Raw genomic sequence first — 18,864 nt, 5'->3', positions numbered from 1 at the left:
GTTACCATTGGGAAATAATTGACGGTGCATTCGTCCAATCGCCAAGCGAATGGAAGAGTTGGGAAGGCGGGGCTGAGGCCGCCATTTCGTGAATGAGGTATTGGCGATTGCAATCGGCCCAGGATGGTGAAGCTGTTCGTGGGGAAATTGCCACCGGAGGTGCGGCGGGACGAGGTGCAGCCGCTGTTTGAGCAGTTTGGTCGGGTGAGCGAGTGCGACTTGGTGAAGGTGAGCGCTGGGCTGGAGCGGGGGATGGTGCAAGAATGGGACAGGAGATGCATGAGGGAGGTGTGTCGAGCGGAGTGGACAGAGGGTGAGGAGATGGGGAATGGTGAGGAGATGGAAGCAGCCAAGGCGAAGTGACAGCAGTGGAGCTGGACCAGTAATAGCGTAGTACTGAGGCAGTTAGAAGAGAAAATTTTGATGGAGAGGGGCTAAAAGGAGTGAAAGAGATGTCAGACTTGGGCTGGAAGACCAGACACAAGGGAAAGGAAGAGATGATAGTCACACTTGTGATTACAAAGTGGGGAATGGCGAGGAAATGGAAGCAGCCAAGGGGACGTGAATGCAGTGGAGCTAGGCCAGTAATAGCGAAGGTGAGTGTGATTACGCTCACCTTAAAAAAAAGCTGTTAAGACAACTCTTAAGATGCGCCAAATAATTTTGAGGTGCCAAAATTATTTCTTTTGGGAAATGCATAAACCCAGTTAACTGAAGTGACTCATGGCCAATACTTAGTTCAGGATTAAGATTACATCTCCCTCTTTGTAATTTTAATGGGCTGTGACAGCAAGCCTCCCATGTATTTCGAATACTAAATTAATCTATTATCTTGTACTAAAAGTGAAAGTTGCATACAATAATTGATGATCACAGCAGACAATTGGTAATCTTAATCCACTGTTTCTTTATTTACAACACAAGAAAAGACCTGACACTTTCCTAATATAAATAAATGTTAAACTTTGGTCAGCATGTGTATTATCTTGAAATAATACCAGTAAATGCTGGAAAGAGTCACAGACATACTCAGCATATCAGACTGTGTCTGTGGGGGACTGAAGCAGAGCTTGCATTTCAAGCTGAAGAGCTTTCATATGTTACTTGTCTGTAGGTGGGTGGGTGAAAGACTGAATCCAGGAGATTTACCTCTTTGGAGGTCTCCTTGTGAATGGGATAGGGAGATCTACCTGAAGGTATGTGTGGGGAAACCATCCAGTGCATCTCAGATATTGTTGACTGTCGAAGAGAAGTTCAGAATGACACTTGGCTGATTTGAATGGAGTCCTGATGCAGGGTTTTGACCCTAAATGTCGACAATTCCTGTGGCCCCCCCCACAACATGCTGCTTGACCCACTGAGTTCCTGCAGCAGATTTTCTTTTTCCTGGTTGATTTGAATATCTGGTAACCTTTCACTGTCTGCAACTTGACAGGTTTAACATGGCCTCTGGAAATTAATCGTGGAATGGTATTAAATCTGAGCCTGCGAGTGCTTGCCAAAGATATTAATATTATGTATGCATTCAAATAATTTTGATTTCCAATAATATGATTGTATCAGTATGCAAGTACTGGAAGCTTTCAACCTTTGCTTCCTTTCTAGTCTTTTGCGCACTTTTCTCCTGTGTTTCCCTCTGTCTTCCCTTTCAGTTAATTCCTCCCATTGCTATATCTTTTAAAGCACAGCTACTTCTGTTTTAATTAATAATCCCTGGTTTATAGTGAATAGTAGTTATTTTGTATGTTTCTTGTGCAAAATATTTATGAATGCAGCTATGCAGTTGCCATGGAGCAGTTCTAAATGAGAGGAGTGGTAACTAGTCATCTTTGTATTTTGAAGGATTATGGCTTTGTGCACATGGAAGATGTTGAAGCAGCGCAGAGGGCGATTTCCCACCTCAATCATTACAAACTTCGGGGATTCTCCATTATTGTTGCATTCAGCAAGAGCAAGATTATATCCTCCTCCAAGCTGCATGTTGCCAACGTCAGCTCCCGCTGCAAGAAGCAAGAGCTGAGGTCACTGTTTGAGAAATATGGACCAGTTGTCAAATGCAGGATTGTAAAGAATGATGCCTTTGTGGAAATGGAGAGAGGGGAGGATGCCAAAGAAGCAATGAGAGCCCTTAGTGACACAGATTTCAAAGGTGATCTAATGGGGAGATTAGTGGGGTTGTTGTCTGCTCTCTCCAGTAATACGATTTTAATCTCTCTTCACGTGTCTTCCTGACAGGATACCATCAAAGGTTTATTCCTTGTACTATTATTTTTATTTAAAATTCTGCTTTATTCCCCTTCTCCTGAGGTTGCTAACTCCTGCTGGGCACAATTCTGGGGATGCTACCAGTACCTTGTTCATTTGGTAATTGTACATATACGTGCATCAGCAGGCTGCCCAACTTCAGGACAATTCCTGCCAAGCTTGATCTACTTTTTGCCTTACTTGTATTGGTTAGGCTGTGTTGATGAAGAACATTTTTTACCACATCAGCAGTTAGTGTCTTTGCTAGTCAGTATATAGACTGGGGAGTGAACCGAGGACCTTGCGGTTCAATCCCCAGACTATGACCCAGATCAGCACCAAGTGATGGATTTCCAACATGTTTTGCTCTGGAAGGCAACCAATATAAACTTGCACAAGAGGGAAGGTTGCACAGATTTGCAAAGAACAAGGTGTACTTGTCTGACCATAGTTTGCTGGAAGAAATTCAATAGGAACAGCTAAGAAAAATGCAATAGGTGTGACTTAGGTTTTTGTTTGAAAGCCAGGAGAAGTGACAATGACAGTAGGTTGCATGGACACCCCAATAACACCAACTTTTTAAAAAAAAAAGTCAGTGTTATGACATACACCAGTAGATTGTTTTTACCGTCTGGTGACAATTGTTAACCAGTGGGGATTATCAATAGAAAAATTAAGTGACTAACAGTGATTCTTTATTGGGTCATTAGAATAGCAATGCATTATCACTTGTCATTGTTAAAATAGGTACCTTAATGTCAATTAGAAAATTACCAAGAACAAAAAATCTGTAACTTTAAGGACATACAGGTAATGGTGTTCGTGTGCACCTATTGCCTTTGTTCAAGTGTAAAAATCATGGGTTTGGGAGCTGCTATCAAAGAAGTCTTAGTGAGTTGCTATAATATCTTGTAAATGGACACATTACAGACTACATGGAGGAAGTGAATGCTTAAATTGGTGGATGAAGTGCCAATCAAATAAGCTTGACTGAGAGAAGAAAATCTCTCAGAATGGGTAAGTAGGTTATGTATCAGGTTTAGTGTGTCAAGTGGCCTCCTAGTTATTTGATACAGAAGCCTTCCTTTGTGGAACAGAGTATAATTGGACTCCAACAAGAGAATCGAAGGAATAGGAATGGCTTGTGTAGTGCTGTGCAGTTAACTCGGCTGAATGTTGAGGTGATGATATGAGCTCAATGTATTTGGTAAATTGACTGCTCCTCTTTGTTCTTTAATAAGACCAATGGCTTACTTGCTTGGGCAATTGTCCCAGCTTGCACAGTTGTTGCAATAACCATTTCCTTTCTCCGATTGTTCAATTGGGAGCTGAAGGAAAGTAGAAATACTTCTTCAGATGATAAACTCTTGTGCCTGCTGTCAGTTCATTAAGGCAGGATCTATGCAGCAATGCACCAGTGATTCTTCTTGGCTTAAAAAGTTTGTAATGTTCAGCAGTCTGCTTCCCAGTTGGCAAAGCTGTTCCCAGAATGATAAATGAGTGAATGAGAATACTCTCCTTGAGCAATGTCCTGTATCAGCATATGTGGTGTTTCATTGTGCATTGGTTTATTATTGTCACTTGTACCGAGGTACAATGAAAAGCTTGTCTTACAAACTGATCATACAGGTCAATTCATTACACAGTGCAGTTACATTGAGTCAGTACAGAGTGCATTGATGTAGTACAGGTAAAAACAATAACAGTACAGAGTAAAGTGTCACAGCTACAGAGAGAGTGCAATGCAATAAGATGTGAGGTCAGAACAAGGTAGATCATGCGGTCATAGTCCATCTCAGTGTATAAGGGAACCGTTCAGTAGTCTTTTTTACATGTTTAATAGTATTGAACTGCAGGTTATTTAATTCTAGTTGCTTGTAGGATTGTGTGCAGACCATCCTGTCTGTGACATTGTGCAGCTCATATTTAATTAGCAACAATCCCTGCCCTGGTCAGAATCTAATTCTCCTCTGCTTCAACTCGTACACCGTGATAAGAAGAGGCAACTCACATGGTGATGTATACATTTGTCTCCCCTTTGACCTAGGTGATTAGAAGCACATATACAAGTTCAGTGTTATCTACCTTGATTCACTTTTGTAATGGATTGCCACAAAGCACCAGAAGTTCAGGTCTTGCATTAGATTTTGGCACACTGTTAGGGCTTGTTTTCCAACTTTATCAATGAAGTCCATTTTCCTTGCAAATCCTTCAGAAAGGAGTAAGTTTTGACACTCTTTTGTTTTCCAGATCTTTAGTATTTTTGGTCCTCTGACAGTCTGAACTGTGTGAACCATGAATGCTTTGGCCTGTTGCTTGATGTGTTGAGTGAAGATTGCTTGGGTAAGTGGACTAGGCAAGACTTGGGCTCAGGGTTTGTGCTTCTTTATTCAAGCTTATTCAGCTAAGACTTTGCTATTTAGCTGGTAATCTTGCTACTCTTTGGCCTGTGACCAGGACATATCTGGCCATTCAGATGTTGGTTTGTAAGAATCAGTGCGTAGGGTATCTATTACCAGTAAGATGCTTTTCATTTTAATGAGCTAGAGTGGATGCTGAGTTGGTGATCATCCTGGATGACCGTAGTTCCAGCTGGTTCGTGCATCAGATGAGAAGTCAAGTTGTGTTGTCTTGTCTTTCTTTACCTGGTATGGAGTTGGATAAGCATCTGATAACAGATGGGAGAATTGCCAATACTGAGCAAAGCTTTAATAAAAAGAAAAAGCTCATAACTGACTAATGTTCAATGCAGCAGAATGTGAAGTCCTGCATTTGGACAGGGAGGATGAGGTCATCTTACTTGGAATGTATGTCTAGTGTGGGGTGGAGGAACAAAGGGTTTCTGGTGCACAAATAATTGTGAAACTTTGTGCCAGGAGTTCAGCAAGTGCATAATAAGAGAACTGGGGTTTACTTCCAGAGGTCTATAATTAAAAATGACAGAAGTTGTGCTGAACCTGTATTGAACCTGGTAAGGACCACATTTAGTATGCTTGTATTGTAAAGCTGGAGCTGTTGCAGAGAACATTTAAAGTATGACACCTGGACATGCAAGGATATACCTTGTAAGTTATTTTTTTTACAAAAAAAACAGATGATTGGACATCTTTTAAAAGTGAGAGAAGACCCAATAGAAGTCTTTAAAATAATGACAGATATTTATAGGGTGAATACAGTTAAGAGGGAGAACCTAACTAGAGTATATAATTTAGTCACTAAGAAATCCAATGAAAAATTCAAATAAAACATTACCCAAGAGTTGAAATTCTGGAAACGGCCTCTACAAGAAGGATTGAACTGAAGCATAGATGCCTTTAAAGGATGGCTGTGCAAGCAAATGAAGAATGGGACATGGTCATGGGGGAAGTGGCTATGCTGAGAGTTAAATGAAGAAAGGTGGCAGGAGGCTCAAAAGGAGCATAAAACTTGCATGGGCTGCCTCAGCCCAATGGCCTGTTTCTGTGGTGTGTATCCTATATAAGCTCTTGATGAGCATTGCAAGTCATCATGTAGAGTGAGGGTTCCTTCACAGTTCATTATCCTGGCTAATAGAGAATCATAAGCAACTCAATACATTTTCACCCTGTAAATAAAGTGTAACAGTGACAATCATACCTAATATTTTGCACTGGGGTACTGGATTTGTACCCTGCATTAGTGAGTCATTTTACTGTGAGAGCCAACTTTGTCTAACTATCATAAAGTCCAAGGCAATTTGAAAATTGGATCCAAAGTTGGTTTGGTGATGGGAGAGAGGGTGACAGCGATGGGTTGTTTTTTTTTGTGTGGTTGGAAGCCTGTGAGTAGGGGTTGGATCCTTGCTGTTTGTTATTTACATAACACTTTGGATATGAAGGTAGAAGTATGATTAGTAAGGTCGCAGATGACATATTTGGTGTTGATAGTGAGGAAGGTACTTGTAAGATACAAGATATTGATTGGTTGGCAGAACTGTGGGAGATCAAATTTAATACTGGTAATTGAGGTGGTGCGCTTTGGGGAGATTAAAGGTGATGGGGTGCACAATGATAAGACCCTTTGAGAGTACTGAGAAACAGATACCTTGGTGTACAAGTCCAAGGATCTCTGAAGGTGATGGCATAAGTAGATACGGTAAAGAAGGCATATGGTGAACCTTCTGGAATTTTCTACCCGAGAGGACTATGGAGGCTTAGTCTTTGTGTTCATTCAAACAGAACTTTTAATATTAACCGGATTGAGATAAGCAGGTATTGCTTGAAAATGGCACGGAGATGGATTTCAATGAATGAAAGAGCAGGCTTGACAGGTCGGATGGCCTACTCCTACTCCTTTTAGTCTGTTAAGTAAGAATATAAGAATTGCCACATCACTAAGATTATCTCTGTGTTATAAGTTTATGAAGGCAAGTTTCAGTATTAAATGTGCTTAAGAAACCAGATGTGAATTCTATTTGACAACTGTTATCTTCTTGGGGAGCGGTGGTGGAAAAGAATTGTTCCCAGTGCTAATGAGAGTAGGGCTCAGTGGACTGTAAACTATAAATAGATCCACCTGATATTTTTATTGAATTTCAAATGAGAACTTTTCTTGCCCCTTTTAAAGGAAAACGCATCTATGTTGAATTGTCGAAGAGCAAAGGGTGGAAAGATCCCAGGAGACATTGTCACAAGTGTGGTAAGGAGGGCCACTGGTCTGCAGACTGTCCAAGAATACGAAGCAATTTGGAAGAGGTATATCCCCATGATGGCTCTGACCCTTTCTCAGTGTCTCTGCAACCTGTATCAGGATACGGAGATCAATCTGTCTGCAGCAGCACGGATCAGTGCGAGTTCATCGATTACTATGCCAAATATAGGACACGTCCATATAAGGCGATGGGAGAGCCCATTTCTGACTGGCAGCTGCCTCCACCTGTAAGGTCTTCCTCAAACAATTCTGCCCCCAGTTCATTCGAGCAGCACTATGTGGCTCTGCAAAATGCATGTTACAGCCAGGAATGGAAACCTTTGCAGACACCACACCTCCTACGTCCTTCGAACAGTGGAGATAGTTTGGAGTGTCCACAGCTTTTCCCATCTCTGATGCTCAGTCAACCCCTTTATGATCAGGCGAGTTCGGCCAATGACACTTGTGCAGATTCTGTGTACTGATTCTGAGGTGAGTCTTGTTCTCCTTACAGTTCCAGAGTAAACTTGACAATTGTACACCAGTAAAGTTTATTGCACTGTCCATTGCAGATGAGTTGCAAAAAGTTGGGTAGTTTTCAACCTTTTGAATGTTTCTGGAATCAACTAATTTATTTCAAACAAATTTGCACTTTTTTTTTTGCAGTTGGTTTGGAATTGTTGTGAACTTTCTGGATTCCCTCCTATAACTGCTGATGCTTGCTAGTGTACAGTTATTTGGGTGTCAAATGCCCTCTGGTACTACTATTGGAGGTAGCACGTGTTGAGTGTGGAGGACATTGTTGTGGAGCCTGATCCTGCCTTTGACTGACTTGTACACTTTATTTCATTGCCTTGTCATCAGAGTAAGGCATGCTAGCTATGGTTTTATCTTGTGGGCCAAGCGATTGAAGTGCTCCTTCCTCTGTTACATCTGGAGTTGGAAACCTGAGGATAATCTTGAGATGGAGCCTTGGACTTGGTGATAATGGGTTGGCATCACATTGTGAATCACACAGATCAGAAAAAAATCTACCCAGTTCTTGATTAAGGAGAAAATTAAAACCTAATTCTGATGCTGTTTACTACATTGTAACATGTTCCTGTGTAACAGTACTTGTACAATTGACATCAGTGTTTTGAGGCTAGGGACTGGGGGAGGAGTAACTAGCTAAAGTTCTTGGTCTAGTGGCCTTTAATAGCAAATGTCCATGAAAGTCAGGTAGAGAGTTGGGAGTGTTCCCAACTCTGCCATTGTGAAACCAAATCCCTTGACGCTTGTATAAGTATCCGTTTGTACCCCAGCAAAAGAACTGGCATCTTTTTGAGGAAAAAAATGTCAGACATAAGGCAGAGTTAACAAGATCTGAGGGTTGATCTGTTTTGAAATGCTTTCATCAAAATTGTTGTCTTTGTTCTGCTTACAGGTTCCGTCTCCTGTGACTCAAAAGCACTGGCATCTGTTGCACATTGCACTGACTGCACCTAAATCAGGAATCTTGGTGACGACACAGTAGAGATTTTAAAATCTGAATCCTGAGGTTGAAGCAAGTTCATGTTGCAATATTGTCTAAAACTACAATTATTTACAATATGAATTAGGTTGCCAGTTTGCAATTTCTGGAATTCTGCCAAGTGTACTTGGAGATCATTTTATTTTCCCTCCTACATGATTTCATCCATTATGTACCAGTCATCATGTTGATACTTGGTAGATGAAATTCTTTGTGTGCCTGGATCAATTATGGAGTGCACATCACAGGGGTATTCTGCCAGTGTCTGATCTATATATTCAAGTGACTCATTTTCATTGAGGCAAGGTTGTCTTTAGTCTTTGCCACTACAGAGGAATTTGAATTTTCCCAACTTCAACTTTTGTGCAAAATGTCAGAAAATGCTCTACAACTGATTAGAGTAGAAATTAACTAAATGACACACACTGCTAAACACAATGCTCTAAGAGTGTTTTGTTCTTGATTTTAAAATGTAGAGAAACACTTGGAATGGTGAGTTCTGGTATGTTTACCTGTTTGTTAGTTTGTACAGTATCATCCTCATTCATGTTTAACAATTGAAAAATTCACAGGAGCTTGAGTATTTGCAAGCTGTGAAACTTCTTGCAAGTGTGTAGCTGGTCTGAGCATGGCTTTGTGAATTGCATTTGATGACAGAAATGAATGTATCCTGTTTGGTCATTGGAACATTTTAAGATTCCATAGCCAGAGAATGGCAGTTAGGGGGAAGGAAAAGCAAATTCATATTCAATGTGTGTATCTAGAAGAGTTCAATCTGATTTATGTGTACTATATTTCACATTCCATGAATGAAACTCTACCAAAATCATTGCGCTCAAGTTATTACATCCAGGTAAGTTGACTGAATGTGCTTGGGAGATGGAAAGCAGAATAGAGCTGGAATTTGGGAAAGCATTGACATGGAATTGCACAGTGCAAAGATCTACTTATTGGATGATGTGTGGCAAGTGGTATAATTTTAAGAGTTGTAGACTTTCCATTGATTTGTCAGTGATGCCTTTTTTAATATTCAGTTTCATATTACACTGAAAAACAGTTCTGGCAACAGGTGGCTGATATTTTTTCCTTCTCTGCTATCCTTTTTGTGCATTGAATAGGTTTGTAAAAGATGCTAATATAAATACTAATGTAAATACGGAGTGGGGAATAAAAATGAAGTTTTTCATTAATTGCTCAAAAGTGATTGGTTTGTTTTTTTTTGGTCAACTTTTTGCTTGTTTAAAGATGCTGATATGTCTTTTGCCCCTTCTCCCATCCTCAGTCCAAAATAAGTATTGTTCCCAAAGTTCTTCATTCCCTGCTCCACCATTTAAGATAAGATCTTTATTTATTAGTCACATGTACATTGACACAAAGTGAAATGCATCTTTGCATAACTGAGAATGTGCTGAGGGCAGCCCACAAGTGTCACCATTCTTCTGGCGCCAACATGGAATGCCCACAACTCCTAACCTGTATGTCTTTGGAATGTGGGAGGAAACTGGAGCACTGACAGGGAACCCACACAGACACGGGAGAACATACAAACTCCTTACAGACGGGGTGGGAATTGAACCTGGGTCGCTGGTGCTGTAATAGCATTATGCTAACTGCTGCCCCTGGTTGGTGCTGCTAATCCCATGTTCTCAAACTTTGAATGTGCTGATGCCTTTTATGGAAGGTCCTTTTATACAACTTATGACATGCAGTATTCAGACAGCAGGCTGCTGTATTTCATGCAACTACAAAACTGGAAGCATTATTGATTACTAAATTTTAAGTACTATTTAATTTCCCAGTGGAAGCCTTCACTTAGTGGCAATCCTGCCACTTTAGAGTCAGAAGGTGTGGGTTCAAACAGTGAGGGAATGCTGCACTATTGATCTTTTTCTGATAAGACATCCAATCTTTATTGCTCAACCAGCAACACTCAGATTCTCCACTGATTAACTTTTACTGTGAGACATTGTTACCTGCAAATTCAGCACAGGCTTTCGTGGTAACTGATCATGTTCAAAAATATTTTGTTGCCAGGAAAGTGCTTTGAGTGATCCTGAAGGTGTTGTTCATGTTATTTCTTCTGTGCATTTACACAGCCACTTTATGACCCAAAATGTCAACAATTCCCTTCCTCCCCCAGATGCAGCTTGACTCACTGAGCTCTTCCAGCACATTTTGTTTCTTGCTCCAGATTCCAGCATCCACAGTCTCTTGTGTCTCCACTTTCCTATCCTTTTCAATATGTTCCCCAGCACTTTACAGCTACAAGAAGCCCTTTTGAAGTGTATTCTCTGTAATGCAGGCAAAAAGCAGCTGGTATGCACAGAACAGACTGCACAAACAGTCATGGTGACAGAATGTGTTTCTTTTTGAGCATGGTAAAGATTGGTCATGGAATTTTGGCCAGTCCTTAACTTTTCTAGTAAACTTTACAACATCCATTCTAATTTTAAAGAAGCAGATATAAAGAAGACAGAGTGGTTGTTTCTCAGATTGGAGGCCTGTGACTAGTGGTGTGCCTCAGGGATCTGTTGGGGCCATTGTTGTTTGTTGTATATATCAATGATCTAGACGATAATGTGGTAAATTGGATTAGTAAGATTGCGGATGACACTGAGGTTGGAGGTGTAGTGGACAGTGAGGAAGGCTTTCAAAGCTTGCAGAGGGATCGGGACCAAATGGAAAAATGGTCCAGAAAATGGCAGATGGAATTTAATGCAGACAAGTGTGAGGTGTTGCATTTTGGAAGGACAAATCAAGGTAGGACATACACAGTAAATGGTAGGGCACTGAGGAGTGCAGAAGAACAAAGGGATCTGGGAGTTCAGATACATAATTCCCTGAAAGTAGTGTTGCAGGTAGATAGGGTTGTAAAAAAGGCTTTGGCATCCTGGCATTCATAAATCAAAGTACTGAGTATAGGAGTTGGAATGTTTTGGTGAGCTTGTATAAGTCATCGGTGAGACCAAATTTAGAATATTGTGTGCAGTTCTGGTTGCCGAACTACAGGAATGATGTCAGTAAGATTGAAAGAGTGCAGAGGAGATTTACAAGAATGTTGCCAGGTCTTCAGGATTTGAGTTATAAGGAAAGATTAAGCATGTTAGGACTTTATTCCTTGGAGCGGAGAAGAATGAGGGGAGATATGATAGGGGTTTATAAAATGATGAGGGGCATAGACAGGGTTAATGCAAGTAGGCTCTTTCTACCTAGATTAGGAGAGATAAGTATGAGAGGACATGGCTTTAGGGTGAAAGGGGAAAGGTTTAGGGGGAACATTAGAGGGAACTTCTTCACTCAGAGTGGTGGGAGTGTGGAATGGGCTGCCATCTGATGTGGTAAATGCGGGCTTGCTCTTAACTTTTAAGAGTAGATTGGATAGATACATGGGTGAGAGGTCTGGAGGGGTATGGGCTGGGGGCAGGTAAATGGGACTAGCTGAATAATGTTTCAGCACAGACTAGAAGGGCCGAATGGCCTGTTTTCTGTGCTGTAGTTTTTCTATGGTTCTATAAAATAAACACATTCTTCTGAACATTTGGCCTGTTCATGTTGGAGGCCTTCTAGAATAAGGGCTCTTTGCTGGGAATGGACATTCAGTTCCCCCTGAATCTGCAATCAGTGATCACAATTAAGCACTGAACATCAGAGGGGTAGGTGCTGTGCATGTGCAAAGCCACCAGAGGGATTGTGGCCAGAAGTATATTAGATTGATCTGGGCAATGTGCATTACAGAAAAGTAAAGTGAGTCACTGCTGATCACTGATACAGTAGTTCCAGTTGGAAGGTACATGTAGTGCAATGTTGTGCTTGGGATGCTATCCATCATGATTGAAGATACTTTGCCTTTTTCCAGTCACTGCAACTGTAATACAGGTATTAACACTGTTACTTAGTGTGCTAAAATCATAAACTGACATTTTACTGCAAAAATATTTTAACATGGGTCCCTTTGTGGAAAAACATGCACTTCATTGGCTTTTGGGACATTCTTAAAATCCTTAAAGCGCTCTTTGTAATTTCTGAAGTGCAGGTTAAGCCAGAGCATAATTTTGTAATTATTAAAATCAATGGAAGATCCTGGTTGAGGATACTGACTTCCCTGATCATCATCCTGGACAAACACATTGCACTGGTTGAATCTGGGCACAAATTTGTATCAAAGTGGTACCACATGGGATCTTCTGGCAGGGTCTTTAAGTCTGACCTGCCACCCATATCAGTAAACAATAGAGCTTCTAAAACTCTGTGGTCCACTATTAATGAAGTTCTATCCATCCATTAAAACCTGTGAGTGGGTCAAGGTTAAGAAAGGTTTTGACTTTAAAACTCGTAGTTGTTTTCAAATTCCTCCTTGGTGTTTTTTCATTATTTCTGTAAATTCCAGCAAACTGTGTGAGGTATCTATACGCTTCCCAACTTGCCTGCCTTCAGCTGCCTGGGACCTAATCTCTAGAACCACCCCCTCCCAAAAAAACAAATTTTTCCATCTCTGCTTCTCTTTGTAATTGGGATTTATTTGGGCTTTCAAACAATTTTTTTTAAAAAAAATGTCCAAATAAAAAGGCCCAAATCTAGCCACACCATCCTTCTGCACAGATAACAAACCTCCTTACTTTTCTGGTGATAGCCAGGTTTCACAAGGCAAGTCAATTGCATTAGTCCTTATTGATATGGAATACATAACCTGAAAGCCAATTTCAAGAACTTAAAATAGATGAGTAGAGATGAAGAGCTGCCATCTTTAATTTAAAAAAAACTGTGCCGGTGTAGTAGTGACACAAGTGTAGGCAGGATGTAAATTATCCAAGTCGTTAAAGCATAGATATTTATAGATGAAAACAATATCCAATCGTCAAGAAACCTTGTGACTCCCTTGGAAACTGAAATCTTTGATCATCAGAGTCACCATTATACCTTTAATTCAGTAATTCGGACATGCCTTAATATACCCTACGATACACTTTTATTTAACATTTGACAATATCAGTGACTTGAACGTGGTGTCATTTGGTAATTTTTGTTTTATCATTGTCACATGTACTGAGATACAGTGAAAAGTTTTCTTTGCATTGCTATCTATGCAGATCATTCCATAAGTACATCTAAGTAGTACAGAAGGAAAAATAGAGTGCAGTATGTAGTACAGTTAGAGACTGTAGGGTAGTCGTTTGTCTGCTGAAGCGTTGAAAGGTTTCTTGACGATTGCATATTGTTTCCATCTATAAAATAAATATCTATATGCTTTAACAACTTAGATAATTTAAATTTACAACCCACACTTTTGTCGCTACTACACCGGCACAGGTTATTTTTTTAAATTAAAGACGGCCACTCTTCATCTCTACTCATTTATTTTAAACTCTTGAAATCGGCTTTGTGGCTATGTATTCAATATCAATAAGGACTAACGCAATTGACTTGCCTGTGAAATCTGGCTATCATCAGAAAATTAGGGAAGTTTGTCATCTGTGCAGAAGGATGGCGTGGCCATATTGCAGTAGCGATATTCTTTCGAAAGAATAACGGAACATCGCTGTAAGGCGGCAACAATTCATGTGGAGAGCAAAAGTAAAATTACAGAAGCTGGAAGTTTGGAATAACAAGAAACAGAAAATATACTCAACTGGTTAGGCAGCAGCGGGGGAGGGGGAAAGAGAGGTAACCCGTCAGGCCGATAGACTTTCATCAATGCTGGTGTCTGAGGACGGGCGTGTGTGTGTATATGGAGTTCCAGAGAAGTATTCGATTATCAATTTTGACCAAAGTTCCTTGACCTGAAGCGTCAATTCTGTCTGACGCGAGTATCCCCAGCGTTTTCTGTTCTTATTTTGCACTTGCATAGTGCTGGTAACATCGCGAAATACTATATGGGGTCTCTTGAGAAATAAAATTTCTCTTAACAGCAGAGTGGCGCAACGGAAGCGTGCTGGGCCCATAACCCAGAGGTCGGTGGATCGAAACTAATCTTCAGCTGAACATTTGTTCTATGATTCTATATTTAAAATAGAGGGATATGTGGGAGGAAGGGGTGAGATAGTGTTAGGCGAGGTTTAAAGGTCGGCACAACGTTGTGGGCCGAAGGGCCTGTTTTATGATTCTATGATCATTGGGCCAATTAAAATATGCTAATACAACGGAATAAATGCTTTGTCAAGATAGTTGGGTTTAATAGAGACAAGGTAGTTGATTTGGGTGTGTTTTTTTAAAATAAAACTTTGTTTATTAGTACAGATGTTGGGCCTCTCAAACGGAGAAAGGGAAGGCGAAAGAGCGAGAGTGAGAGGCCGCCCTGTGGCCGCGCGAGAGAGGTGGTAACCGGATAAAAAGCACAACCATTCAGTGACAAATCGCAACCGGTTTGAGAAGGGAAAGGACTGCCAGCAGAAAATGTGCAGAGGCAGCATGTTCAGATGCGCTCAATACCTGTTAAAATGTATCATCTTGCTGAAAAGATTCCAGTTTTCAGAGATTTAGTTGACTCTGAAGTCCCCGATGCACAAATTTAACGCAGTAAACAACTCCATTGTTGAATTCATTTCGAAAATCGCGTGATCATTGGTCGAGGTGGATTTCAAACATTAACTACCAATATTTTCGAAAATCCGTCACAGGTAGGCTTACTTATGATTACTTTCTAGAAATAGCGTTCATCAATTTGTGTAATAATTAGAAATGACCTCTACTGGAGTACTGATTTATTTAAAAGAAAACTTAAAATTCCCAAGTACTTTGTGGATAGTTCTCCACAGTCCTATCTCCTCCCAAATCGGCAGACCTTGTCCGATTGTCAATGTTCAAGGAATAGTAATCGGTTTCCTGTACCGCTATAGTCAAGACAAAATTGAAAGCCCAAGTGAAATGGGGCGAACGCTGCGAGTGATTAAACCAACATATGGAGGAGAGGAAAGGAAGAGACGGTGAGAAATGGAAGGGAGTGCTGAGGGAGGGCATTGACCATACTAGACCGAGAAATGTATGCAAGCAAGCGGGGAAACTAAAGGGTCTGAAACCGACAACCGTGTTGAGCTTTTGAGGTCTACGTGTTCATTACATGACTAAACTGCTGCAGAGGCCAAGACCCACTTGTTGATGTGCTCTGTTGAATGCACTGACGCTTGGAGTTAAAAAAAAACTCCTTCGACCGTTCCGGGGAGGAGAAAAAGTAACGAAAAGAGTAAATTATTCGATGTAACTCAAGTCTATATTCTGCATGAAGTTTCCAGCGAATGCAACCTTTTTGTAACACAAAATTGAAACACCACTTCCTGTAATCTGACCTTGGCATTTCTGTTGATGTGACTTTTACTAATGGAAGTTGCAAACCAGTTGACTGGGCCAGTTGCAGACGAGTCGACTGGGAAAGATTCCAGGATTTATCAACATTACGTCGCGTTCCTGTCAGCATGGTGCAAGCAGATCAGATGTTTTTTGCTTAGTTTACCAATGAAGCGAGCTGGGAACGAAAAGTCCAAGTTTTGTGTTCATGACAAGTAGTAATATTTGCTTTCGTGTCGCTAATTCAGGCAGCGACCTACGTAATGGAAAATTATCAGAAAATTATCAGCATAATATACTTGCGACATCTAAACGTAATTTCAGGTTTTAAACGAACTTGGCGTTGTCAGTGAGGATGTGTCTAATTCCAACGGCAAACAAGCCTTGCAGCATAACGTGGAACGTAAAAATCAAGCTACTATAACGCAGACACTGCATTCAAGTAAATTTCCATCGACGGCACAGAAACGGACTATTCGACCGAACTGATCTGTGTTAATCATGCATAGAGCATTCCCTCGTTTCATATAATCTCGTCAACTCAATTCTTCACTCACAGACAAAAGTAGATTCCTCATAAACTTATTAATGCTATTCTCCTCGGCTGTGCACCTGCTGATTTATTTTCTTGGAAAAAGTTTACTCCGAATTATTGACGATATAGTGACGATTCAATGTGACTCCCGCCATTGGGGTGTTTTCCTCATGTTTACAAGATCTACAAATGCGTTTGCCTGCGCTTGAACTTGGGTCTGGATTGAATGCTGGTGATAGAACTAAATCATGATCAATAGCAACCTATTGGTTTCGTGTTAATTGACAGGACTGTTGTACGGTATCTTCCATTACTTTGACATTTGAGATGGGGGTAGCAATTCTCTCGCTTGGACTCGCCACCATTTTGTAGACAGAAGATAACTGCGTATATGTGCGCTTTACCAGGCCGTCTGTACTGGTGTGGCTGTATTAGAGTAGCTTGCTTAGCCTCCTAGACTTTCTGTGCTCAGTTTTCACCCCTTTTTTTTTGACGTGAAGGCCGACTTCTGTTGTAACGGGAGCCTCAGAAAACGGATGAAAGTTATAACATCATTACCCCAGCCTTTTTTGCTCTGCTATCATTGAAGAGGGTGATATTCATGGAGGCCACAACTTCCATTGATTCTTTAATTAACCATCACCACCTATGCTTGAGACTGATCTGGCTGTGTGATGGTTTTGGTATGTATGTAGAATGGTGCTTCCGTTCCTTAACAGACAGTTGGTCCTGTACTTCAGCAGATTGTCAGCTCATTGTAAATGTACTCCCAGCCGTTCTAGGCATGATCTTTAATACTCCCCATTAACCACATTTCGCTTTTGAGCCTTTGTGTTTGCTCCGAATCTACCCCTTTTTTTATATGGCCGTAGATGATTACATGATGGAGAGGGCCCTTAGTGTGAAGACGCCATCTCGACGAGGACTGTGGGGTGATCACTTGACCAATCCTATCATGGATGGATGCGGCAGGAACAGCAGGTAGATAAGCAATGACCAGGACAAGTTGTATTATTGTCACCTCTCTTCCACGCTTTATTTATCGACATAACATCCTTCAACCCCGGATTGATGATTGTTTCCCCATGTTGCCCCCCCTTTGATGGACAAATGGTAACTATACCTTCAGTTTTTCTTGGTGTACCTCCAATTATTAATCCCTGCTGCTAACCCGCTTTTACGTTTTTCTTTCTGAATCCCTTTTGGTAATGGAAGATAACATAATGAAGAATGCCCTCATCCCCTTCATAGCGGGCATTGAAATCCTCCACATTGAGTGTCTTCTGCGCACTTGGTGCCTTCTACATTCCTTCCATGTGATATTCAGGACCGACTGAAACCGTTACATTATCTGAGGGATGGTGGCAGGTAGTAACCAATAGGACTCTTCTCTGCCCAAAAATTGATCTGATGTTGTGAAACTTTAGGATGAACAACCTCCATGTTGAGGACTGCAAGAGCCTCTCCCTCCAACTGTATAACAGGACACTTCTCTGCCCCAAAATTGATCTGATGTTGTGAAACTTTATGATGAAAAACCTCCATGCTGAGGACTCCAAGAGCCTCTCCCTCCAACTGTATATCATTGTTCCACCACTCTCGTGTTGCTGCCCTGCTGATAGGAAAGGACATACTAGGAGTCATAGTGCAGAAATCTTGGTGTAGGGGCGAACGAGAAAGCCAGTACGGAGTTGGTGGCCGAACAACGAGCGGTTTATTGAAATTGGTGCGCACCAGGAGATCAGACGAAGCTGATCCACCCGAACTCAATTTCGGGACAGCCTCATTATACCTCTCTGCATGCGTGATTACAGAGAAAACTTAGTTAAATGGGTTTTAATTGTTACATTTCTATGATTATGTAATTACACAGACTCAACTAACAGTAAAACACTTAATTATCCGTCAGTCTAATTTGGTTAACAGCAAACCTCAGTTTCGGACACAACAGTAGTGGCGCGCTATAACGTAGTCATCAAGCCTCTGTAGATTGGTGCAGTTACGGCTACATCCCATCTCTCTATTGTTGAACCTGATCAGCGCTTCCCTGTTACCACATCTGCACGAGCTAAGTCCTATTTTACTAGTTATTCAGCCTCTCTATTCCTACCCCGACAACACTTGGATATTGACTGAAATCAGGCATTATTTCACCGAAATAAAACGGAAAATGCTGGAAATACCCAGAAGGTCAGGTGAAGTCCGTGCAGACGTCGAGTCAATGGTTCAGGCTGATGACCTTTTATCCGAACTTCGAAGGGTTAGAGATTAAACAAAGAGTTTTAAATTGCGGAGAAAATGGTGATAGTTGGAGAAAGCAAAAGATGGCGCGATCGGGTGGAGATTAGGACAGATTGAATTACACAAGCAGTGGTAGCGCTGGCTGAGAGAGGGCGGTGGAAGACAGGAAGTAGATCTGGGAAAGATGTATATAGGAAAAACCAAATGAAATTTCCATGGGAGAGAAAGCAGCTTTGAATGCTGGAAATGCGAAGTTAGAACAGCTGATTAGCTGAAATTTATTGAATTAATTCTTAAGCCTGGAAGGGTGTAATGTGCCCAACTGGAAGGACAGGTGCTTTTCCTGCAGATACGGCAAACGGCACTTCGATCTTGAGTACAAATAGTTCGGAGTACAGAGGTCTTC

At 41.1% G+C, this 18,864-nt stretch overlaps 1 protein-coding gene and 1 long non-coding RNA gene across 4 annotated transcripts; both read left to right on the top strand.

Moving 5' to 3' along the window:
• Positions 1 to 9,594, top strand: LOC127586136 (RNA-binding protein 4B-like). 3 transcript variants are annotated; one of them, XM_052043996.1, is made up of 4 exons: positions 1 to 228; positions 1,843 to 2,149; positions 6,829 to 7,383; positions 8,318 to 9,594. In XM_052043996.1, the coding sequence occupies exons 1-3, from the start codon at positions 124 to 126 to the stop codon at positions 7,374 to 7,376; spliced, it is 960 nt and encodes a 319-aa protein (XP_051899956.1). In that variant the 5' UTR covers positions 1 to 123; the 3' UTR covers positions 7,377 to 7,383; positions 8,318 to 9,594. The 3 variants fall into 3 exon arrangements, 2 of the variants coding, with proteins under 2 accessions (XP_051899956.1, XP_051899957.1); XR_007958642.1 differs by lacking the exon at positions 8,318 to 9,594 and adding an exon at positions 4,495 to 4,587 and having other exon boundaries at positions 34 to 228; positions 6,829 to 6,965; XM_052043997.1 differs by lacking the exon at positions 6,829 to 7,383 and having other exon boundaries at positions 34 to 228.
• A 4,495-nt stretch (positions 9,595 to 14,089) lies between these two features.
• Positions 14,090 to 18,028, top strand: LOC127586137 (uncharacterized). Its single transcript, XR_007958643.1, has 3 exons — positions 14,090 to 14,352; positions 14,639 to 15,018; positions 17,090 to 18,028. It is a non-coding gene; the product is annotated as an uncharacterized LOC127586137 (long non-coding RNA).
• The last annotated feature ends 836 nt before the right edge of the window (positions 18,029 to 18,864 follow it).

The sequence above is a fragment of the Pristis pectinata genome, chromosome 34 (genome assembly GCF_009764475.1).
Source record: "Pristis pectinata isolate sPriPec2 chromosome 34, sPriPec2.1.pri, whole genome shotgun sequence".
Classification (NCBI taxonomy): domain Eukaryota; kingdom Metazoa; phylum Chordata; class Chondrichthyes; order Rhinopristiformes; family Pristidae; genus Pristis; species Pristis pectinata.
Note: the sequence above shows the minus strand (reverse complement) of the source record. Positions and strands in the feature narration are given on the sequence as shown.